General features: G+C 49.8%; 1 protein-coding gene across 1 annotated transcript; it reads right to left on the bottom strand.

Moving 5' to 3' along the window:
* Positions 1-3,645: 3,645 nt before the first annotated feature.
* On the bottom strand, positions 3,646-8,456 carry RPL19 (ribosomal protein L19). The gene is made up of 6 exons (XM_011289169.3): positions 8,315-8,456; positions 7,277-7,383; positions 5,864-5,986; positions 4,878-4,998; positions 4,221-4,331; positions 3,646-3,850 (listed from the first exon to the last, which is right to left on the bottom strand). Exons 1-6 carry the CDS (start codon positions 8,317-8,319, stop codon positions 3,727-3,729), a joined length of 591 nt encoding a protein of 196 aa, XP_011287471.1. The 5' UTR covers positions 8,320-8,456; the 3' UTR covers positions 3,646-3,726.
* Between the last annotated feature and the right edge of the window lie 1,137 nt (positions 8,457-9,593).

The raw sequence follows: 9,593 nt of genomic DNA, 5'->3' as shown, positions 1-9,593 counted from the left end.
GAATGAAAACAAGCGTCACAAACCCAGGCCAGTGGCTTAAAGAGAGGGGACCTCACGTAAAGTGGCACCTGCCGTGCTTGGAGAACCATGCCAGGAATTTTATTTAATCCTTTCAGTGACCCAGTGAGGAAAGTGGTGGTCTCCCCTTTTCACAGATGAAGAAACTGAGGCCCAGGGATATTAGGTGGCATACTCAAGGTCATACAGCTTATCCAGCCCGACCTTGCCCCTTTTATATAGAGGGACATTGAGGCCCAGAGTGGACCAGTAACTTGCCCAAGGTCACCCAGCAAATTGGTGACCAAGCCAGTCTCAGAAATCATGTCTCTTGCCCCCCCCCCCCCCCCCCCCCCCCCGCCCCGGTTGAGCTCTTTCCTTACCTGGGTCCCTCAGTGCCTTAAACTAATGAGATGGAAATAGAGACGCCCCAGGATACTGGGCCACGGGCTCCAGGAATCGAAAGCCCACCCCCCCCCCCACCCCGTAGAGAGTGAGAGCCTTTCAGCCAAGCCTTCTACACACTCCACTTGCGTCTGCCACCAGCAGGCAGCTGGCCTGGACCCCCGCCTCCTCCCTAGCCCATTTGCCGCACTGCTGAGTACAGCAGCTTTTTCGGGTGGCTGAACCACTAACGGCATGCTCACAGCCTGGGGGTTGGGAACAGCTGGTGCCCCCACTATAGCCTCTGCCCTCCTCTGTGCCCACTCTGGGGGTGGCTGGGCCAGCAACACCGTTGGCCTGGGGCAGAGAATGCCCAGGAAGCTACTGGTGGTGCCAGCTCACCATTTGGCTCCGTTGTCTGCCCCACACATGCCCTCCCTCCCTCCATCTCTGCCTGAGCTTAACTGGGCATATGTAGTATGAGGCCAGACTTCGGAGAGATGCAAAAAAAAGGGGGAGCCTAGGAATGGAGACGGGAGGCCTAAAAGAGCAGAGAGGTGAATACCAGAGGTCGGCGGGGAGGGGGGAGGGGGCGGTGACACAAACAGAGTGAGCCCCGTTGTGCAGCCTTACCCACCTTGCTAGCACTACTCCCTTTGGCCTTGTCCCCCTTCTCCAGCTCGTGGCCCCACAGCAGCTGCCCGGCACCTCTGCAGCGACCTACTCTGAATCATAGTCTCCCACGTCGTCGGGAGGGTCAAAGGTGCTGGTGCTCACGCAGGGCTGAGATTCTGGGGAGTCATTGGCCTCTCTGGGCCTCGGTTTCCTCCCCCAGAAATGGAATTGGATTTGCTCAGGGAGTGTTTATCTGAGGGCCGTGAACCCCTTTAAAGAGTATGCAAAATTATATGGTGGGACTAGTTCTAAGACCTTGAGAGAATGGACCTTTCTTTCCATCAGAATTTCTCCAAGGTTCCAGGACCTGGAAGAGATCCAGTGGTTACTTTAGGGGATCGGCCTGCTAAGGGGGCCCTCCCTGACACTGCCCTAGGAAGGGGTTGGCGGCCCATGGAAAGAAGTAACCTCCAGGCCTGGGGTGAGCTTCAGAAAGAAGTGATTAAATCCAAGGCTTCCCAAGAGATAGGCTCCTACCTCCCACCTCAACTTCTTCAAAAACAACCCCAAAAGTGAGGGTTTGCTACACCTGCAGCAACCTGTGAGAGAACAGCACCATCTCCTGGTCCAGGGTGGAAACCAGCTTTGTGTTGCAAGTTTCGAACGCCCGGTGGAGGGTCCCATGCTTGGGTTACCTTTTTCTCCTTCCTGTCGTCCCCCGACTACCTGAGGGCGTGGAGGTGAGGTGGCCTTCAATGCCCTTCCTCTTGTGGCCCAGCCAGGCCTGGGAAGGAGGTGTCCGTGTCCTGCGATCCAAGCTGGGAGCTTGACCAGGACTCTTTCCCTTCAGCTTCCCCACACTTGGAACGGCAAAGGATTACGGTCAAGAGCTGATGGCTAAAGTTCACACGGGTTGCTACAGTGGCAACAGGGAAGGAACCCCCAAAGCAGGTTCTGATGCATATGGGTGTGCATAAGACTCTGGGTCTTTGAGTCTGGGCTTTCCTGTCCTGGGCTACCCACCTGCCCCACCCTGTCCAGACTGGACGAGGACCCTAAAGACATAGGAGGGGTCTGGTGTTCCCAAGAACACACTAGTCCTGCCTTTCTCACGCAAGTGCAGATGGGAGCGTCTGCCCACACATCCCCTGAAGTCCCCCGCTGGCCTTTACACTGGTCCTCAGGAAAGGGGAGGGCAGGAAGGAAACCAGGACAGGCATGCCAGTCGTCCCTGTGCCAAGAACTAAAGGAGATGGTCCCTTCTATGCAACTTTTCTCCCCAGCCTAGACTCTGGCCCTCCATTTAATTGGCCGACTGATGCTTCCCACCTGGACATCTGGCCATGGTCCCTAACCCAGTTGGTTCCTTCTGACACCAGAAGCGTCACCTGCCCAGTCCCCCAAAGCTGATCAATGTCTGCCAAGTCCCATTTTACTTCAACATCTTGAATGCATTTTCCCACCAACACAAGCCATGTGAAGCCAGCATTTCATGTGTTCCCTCATCTGCGAAGTAGACAAGGTAATAACCCTACTTTACAATGTTATGAAGATTAGAGAATCAATAGGAGTCGGTGTAAAGTGCCTAACAGTCCTTGGCTCGCAGAGCAGATACTTTACTGAAGAATTTATTGGCGGTTCTTACTACCAGCTAAGTGGCAAAATAAAATTTACTATTTACAAAAGGGGGTATGAATTCATTAAGCAACTCACAATGGCTTCAACAGGCTTTCACATCATGTGCCTTTATTTCAATTTCTGCTGAGAAAAGCTTTTTCCTTTATGCCCTGAGATGGGTATAAACCAAGACACTTAATTTTTTTTCCAGGTCATGATCTCACGGTGAGTTTGAGCCCTGTGTCGGGCTCTGGCTGACAGCTTAGAGCCTGGAGCCTGCTTGGAGTTCTGTTTCCCTCTCTCTCTGCCCCTCCCCTGCTCATATGGCCGCTCTCAAAAAATAAACTTAAAAAAAAATTACTTTTTTCAGTAATCTTTGTACCCAATGTGGGGCTCAAACTCACGACCCCTAGTTTAAGAGTTGCATGCTCTTCCTACTGAGCCAGCCAGGAGCCCCCAAAAATCCTTTTGGTAGGAAAAAAGTTTAAAAATTGGGATGCTCCAAAGACCTCAAGGTCTTTTGAGGAGCTTGGGATGGGGTCGCCAGTTAAAGTCCAGGTGGCATAGATTCTGGGCTGGTGGCAGCGGAGTTCTAGCATAGACTTCAACCCTGGACCCCAGGGCACAGTTGGCAAGTGCATGCATATTACTTTCTGAGGACTTTGTTTAAACAATGTGACAATTGATGTCACAACTGTTGGTTCCCCATCAACATTTTACACCACTTCCGACACGTCCCCCACTGCCTGCCGTGAAGGGCAGTTTTCAAGCACAGGATTTTGGAGGCTTGGGTAGAAGCCATTCTTCCCCTCCCTTCAGATTAAGCCCTATACTCAACTAAAACAAGATAAAAACAAAAAGCCCTCTCTCCCACGGACGGAGGGACACAAGCACAACCAGATGCTGGGAGTCAAGGAAGAAAGGAAGCAGGCACCCAGGAAAGGCCGGCATCCCAATGCTCAGTGTGGTTAGTTCTGACCCTCTAAATAGTGAAGACCAACCACACGGCCAAAAACTCCGGACGCAGAGACAGACAGGTAAAGATTTGTTTTATTCAAGAACTGATCTGTGTTGCTGCCAAAGCCACTATGTACAGACAACAGAGAGGAGATTTTATTTCTTGGTCTCTTCCTCCTTGGACAGAGTCTTGATGATTTCCTCCTTCTTGGCCTGGAGCCTCTCTTCACGGCGCTTGCGTGCTTCCTTGGTCTTAGATCTGCGGGCCTCAGCCTGGTCACTGGATGATGGAAGAGAAAAGATGGGTCAGTTTGAGAATGAATGAGCTGCTCAGTATACAGAAGCACAGGCCCAGACCTCTCCCTTTGAGCCTAGTGTCAGCTTGAGGAATGAGTCATCAGGGCCACCAAGAGCTCCTGCTTCCACTAACCCAGTCCCTACCCTGCAATGATGGTAGGTGATGTAGGGAACAGAGGAGGACAGATTTGTACACAACAGCTATGATCTGGACAGACTGCTGTCTGACAGACAAGCTGTCAAAGCAAGTCAAAATTATGCATTAGTGTATTTCAAAGGTCTCAGAAGAACCTTTGTAATAAAGATCAAAGAACGTGCCCCCACGACAGAGGCCAATTCCTGAAAAAACTTACGCCAGAAGCTTCTTGCGAGCCTTGTCTGCCTTCAGCTTGTGGATGTGCTCCATGAGAATCCGCTTGTTTTTGAACACATTACCCTTCACTTTCAGGTACAAGCTGTGATACCTGCAGGGTGTAAGGCGCAGAGGCTCTGGTCAGTGATGGGATCAGAGGCTGGCCCGGCGTCTGCTCCTCTACACCAAGTCCCTAAGTATGCGAGGTTCCTTTCCTCTCTGTTCTGTACGGACTGTTTCCCCCAAACCAAGACTTTTTGTGCAGTTTCCAGATACAAGAGGTTGCCTGGCAGGTAAGTTCAATTTTTGGGTTATTCTGATGGTGTGTGTTTTGGGGGAGGAGGGGACAGGCAGACAACAAAGGACAGAATGGAAGAATTTTTCTTAAAAAGGCCTAAGACAGGAATGCCTGGGTGGTTCAGTCCGTTAAGCATTCGACCCCGTAATTTCGGCCCAGGTCATGGTCTCGAGGTTCGTGGACGAAGCCCCGTAGGATTCTCTCTCCCTGTCTCTCAAAATAAACATTATAAACATTAACAAACGTTAAGACATGGCTCCCTCCCCAAGGCCAATGGAGGCAGATTGCGGGTCTGTTCAGAGAACAAGCTGTCAAGACTACCAAATGAGTCTCAGTGGGCCAAGAAGAGGGTGTGCTTACATGTGGCGGTCAATCTTCTTAGATTCACGGTATCTTCTAAGCAGCCGGCGCAGAATCCTCATCCTCCTCATCCAGGTTACCTTCTCAGGCATTCGGGCATTGGCAGTACCCTTTCTCTTACCTGTAGGGAAGAGAAGTTAAGCCCACTGTAGTGCCCCTGGGTCTCAAGTCCATTACTAGAGCCAGCTGACCGGTCACAAGGACAGCTACCAATTTCTTTTTTAATTTTTTTTTTCAACGTTTATTTTTTATTTTTGGGACAGAGAGAGACAGAGCATGAACGGGGGAGGGGCAGACAGAGAGGGAGACACAGAATCGGAAACAGGCTCCAGGCTCTGAGCCATCAACCCAGAGCCTGACGCGGGGCTCGAACTCACGGACTGCGAGATCGTGACCTGGCTGAAGTCGGACGCTTAACCGACTGCGCCACCCAGGCGCCCCTTATTTCTAATAGACTTTATAATTCACTCAGTCATGTGGCAAGTGCCCGAACTCATTTTCAGTACTATTAATTCCATTTTACAGATAATGAGACTAAGCATTTCTTTCATTTATTCATTTTAAGGAAGCCTCAACAAGGCTACTATTCCCCATTCACTTGGTGCATAACGTGTGTATGACAGGGTGTGCACCAAGGCAGTACGGTAAGTTAAAGGCGGTGTGACCTTCACCTCCCTAAATTATCCTAACCCTAGAAAGTAGTTTTAGAATTTGCTGGGCAACGTTTTCAAATACCCAATAGAATCCTTGGCATAGTGTAGGGGCTCAATAAACAGGACCTCTTTTCACTAATACCTTCAACTCCAACACTATCGTCAACTTTCTGATTTGCACACAAAGAAAGCTCACCAAATATCAAGGAGTAAGAAAAGGGCTTAAGAGGAGACAAAACGGGGCGGGGGGGCGGGGTAGACCCTGGATATAGCTCAGTCTAGACTCAGGCAGCTCTAATTTGAGTCTTGGAGAAAGGGGAAGAACACACTTACCAATGCCCATATGTCTGCCCTTCCGGCGGGCCAAAGTGTTTTTCCGGCATCGAGCCCGGGAATGGACAGTCACAGGTTTCCGGATGATCAGCCCATCTTTGATCAGTTTCCGGATCTGCTGACCTGGGAAAACATAATGTATCTAGTCAGTGTGCTGGGGCCTAGCCCCAAGAATACCAGTCACGATCCAGAGTCCAAACAGGACAAGCCAGGGACATCGCTCACATCCCTGGCCCAGTGGGCTCAAAAATGATACAAATACTAGAACTTCTGCTTGTTTCTCTTCTGTTAAGATCCCCCCCCCCATCTCTTGAGATGTTTTACAGCACACTCAAATTTTATGTACTTAGGGACGTGTGATCAAAAGTGTGCAGATATGGCCTAGTCCTTCAGATCCTGTCTCAACTATGACCCACTGTTCTGAAAATTAGGATATTTTGAGCACATATCACAATGCCACAAATTCAAACAGGTTAAGGAATTCCCTGATATTGACCAACCTTCTTTGCTTGACGAAACTTTCGTCAGGCTCCCAAACCACCTCGTAGGCCCACCTGTGCACTTCCTCGTAAATTCTAGTTTTTTTAAGAAGCCTGCTTAAGTCAACTTAATTAAGCAGAAGCCCCTACCCCTGATAGCAGATCAGTTTCTTCATCCACCAACATTTCCTAGGCAATGCCTGATCATCCCGGCCTGGTCTTTAGCAACAACCCAGTTAGCTCAGTTTAGCCAGAATCCCCCTTGACACTAAGGTTTCCTTTTAATAATCTTCCATACACTGACCCTCACATCACCCTCCTTCGCCATGAATTCCTACTTGACCACGCTATGTTCAGGTTGGACAGCAATCTGTCTCCCAGTGTAAAATCCCACTGCAGTGGTCCTACACTGGCAGCAATGGTCCTGAATAAAGCCTGCCTTACTATCTTTAACCGAGATCGTTGAACACTTTTTTCTGCAACAATGATTACATGGAAGTAATGTGGGTTATGTTGCTATCTGCAGGATTGACACCTGTTTAACTGCCTTGAATAATCACACGCCACGCGGCCTTTGCTAAAGCCTGAGGCCCCAGGTCTGCCCAATCCATCACTTCATCGTTTCTCTGGCCATCTCTACTCCCAGTCCTTGTGCTGTCTCCTCAAAACTCCTTCACGTAGCTGTAAAACAGAATATCAACTCTAGCAATAATCATAAATACGACATTGGGTTGTTTCATTGACTTCTATCCTGTCATTCTGGCAAATGGCAGGGACAGGACCTCTGGCATCTCCAAATTTCTTGGACCCTCCATTTTAGAAAACCCCAGACTATGAGCTTTCCTAGGTTTGTTAAGAGTCAAGACGATCGTGAAATCTTCCATCTCATAAAGAATGAGGAAGGGATAAGGTGAAGAAGATCCCAAGAACTCACGGGAGTTGGCATTGGCGATTTCATTTGTCTCATTGGGATCCAACCAGACCTTCTTTTTGCCACAGCGGAGGACACTGGAGGCAAGCCTCTTCTGAAGCCTGAGCATACTGTGACAAACAGAAAACACTATCAGGCCCTGGAATCCATTCCAGGACAAAAGCGATCATCCCCAGCGAGACCTGCCTTCCAATCATTTAATGTTGTGAAACATACAACATGGAAATGGATGATGTGCAGGCTCTCGGTATTCAGGGCAAATATCTCTTTCTCCAACCCCATATTAAGTATCTTTCCTATAGCAAGACCTTTGTTAAACCCTGTGCTGGGCATTCCTGTGGGGCAACGGGCTGTCCTGGAATGAAAACAAAGCCCAAGCTATTCCGTAACTTTTCTGCCTCAGGCTTCTCCTCTGGAAAAAGAGGTAAAACCGGATAAAACTGGATGAAGAGGGGGCTTCTGCCCTTCCTGGACTGAGCTCTAAAAACAAGCGTCTAATGTGAAGAGTCCGAGGCCGGTGTATCTGGTTTGCTAATCCTTTGCTTCTTGGGCCAGTTTTCGTCTTACCACAGTAATAAACTTATGTTCTGCTAGCCTTAAGAGTTTTCTTATGTACCGTCCATGGGGTGGAAGGCGTTAAAGTGCTAGGGATCGCCTCACTCCAAGCAGTCTTGAGGCCCGCGGCCTACGAGAGACGTGTCCTACGTCACATGGAAGCAGAGACCGGCTCCGATTCGGGGCACCCAGCTAGTAAGGTGACCACAGCCTAGTCCCCGCCGCAGCCCTTCCTCTGCCTGCGCAGGTCACCCGCGATCCGTATGGGGCACGGGGCCCTCCCTCCCCGCGGCCTAGAGTTCTCGGGACGCTCTCCCCCATCTCCTCGAGGCCGGGGCCTAGTGTGCTCCGGCCTAGCCCAAGCTCCGGGACCGGCTGCTTCAGGGCAGCCTCCACCTCATCTCTCCCACCCGGGGCCGTGGAAGGAAGCCCTGTCGCCCTCCCGCACCTCGGATCAGCTAGAATCGGAGGCCCACGCGCCCTCACCTCATGGCTGCGGCCGCAGCGCCGAAAGGAAAGAACTAGCTCTGGCCAGGCTCCTCCCATTATCTGTGAAGGGGAGAGCCCATCCCCTGCTCCGCTTTCGCCATATTCCCCTCCGGTCCTTTCATCTCCTGCCACCCTAAACCTACTCTTATCCTCTGTGAATACCGAGATAATACAAGCGTAATCTCGGGAATCTGTTTTAAACTTAAAAACATACAAAATATACCCTCTCGGTGAGGCAAAGTGGTATAGCCCGACTTCCTACTAGGCATGCGCAGCAAGCGTACCTGATCACGTGGGTAATGGAAGCCGGAAGTTACGACTGGATGGGCGCAGGCGGGTTGTAGTTTTGCTGGAGTGGCCTATTCTTTGCAGGCGTCTTGGATTCTCAGGAATGATGTTTTATTAGCGAGGCGGGGCGGGGCGGAAGGGGGGGGTGGAATTAGTGAATGGAGTGAGAGAAGATAACGAGCGTAGAGATCAGTTAAGAGAAACCTTTTATTCACTGTCGCAGTACATTGGGAACCCGTGCAGCACAGGGTAGATCACCAAAGACACTAGTTTATGTTTTTGCGCCACTGCAGTCCTTTATCTCTTAGTGTTTCAGTTTGCTCCTTTGTAAAGTGTACGTAATCCTAATATTTCTGTCATCCCTTGTGAAAACCATAGGAGTAAATTTGCAAAGGAGGACAGGAAGACAAGCTCCTTGGTGATGGGAACCAGTCTCGTTTGGCTCACACTGTCTGTACTACAGGAGGCATGGGTCTCTGCATATAGTGAGCATTTGAGAAATAGTGCATTGGCTGAGTGAATGAATACTTGTGAAAGTTTTAAAAAAATGGAATGACAGGGACATCCACAGTTCTTTTCTCCTGCTCTTAAACACCCAATGCAAAAACCCGAAGAGAGTATTCTAGGGTTCAAGAAACCTAGATTTGGGTCCTGGGTATAACTACTTGTTTGGCTCTAGCTAATCACCCATCTCTATCATTTGAACTTTCCTGGTTGCTAAAGAGCTGAGGAAAGAGAGGAAGAAAAGCAAAATTTATGCCACTTCTTCAAAACAACACAGTTGATGTTATTCTCATTTTACAGCCGAGTGAGGTAGAAGAGATTGAAAATCCAGGTCTTTCCAAATTCAGTATTCATGCTTTCTCTCTCATACCAGGTTCTCTTGTGTCCAAGGGACAGATTAAACCCCTGCTTAGGGTTGGATCTGTTCATAGAACAACGCTGACGTACTTCATCCTTACTCACCCTCAAAGTAATGTGATCAGAG

Source organism: Felis catus, chromosome E1, assembly GCF_018350175.1.
Source record: "Felis catus isolate Fca126 chromosome E1, F.catus_Fca126_mat1.0, whole genome shotgun sequence".
In the NCBI taxonomy this organism is placed as follows: Eukaryota; Metazoa; Chordata; class Mammalia; order Carnivora; family Felidae; genus Felis; species Felis catus.
This window is presented reverse-complemented; position numbering and strand designations above follow the sequence as displayed.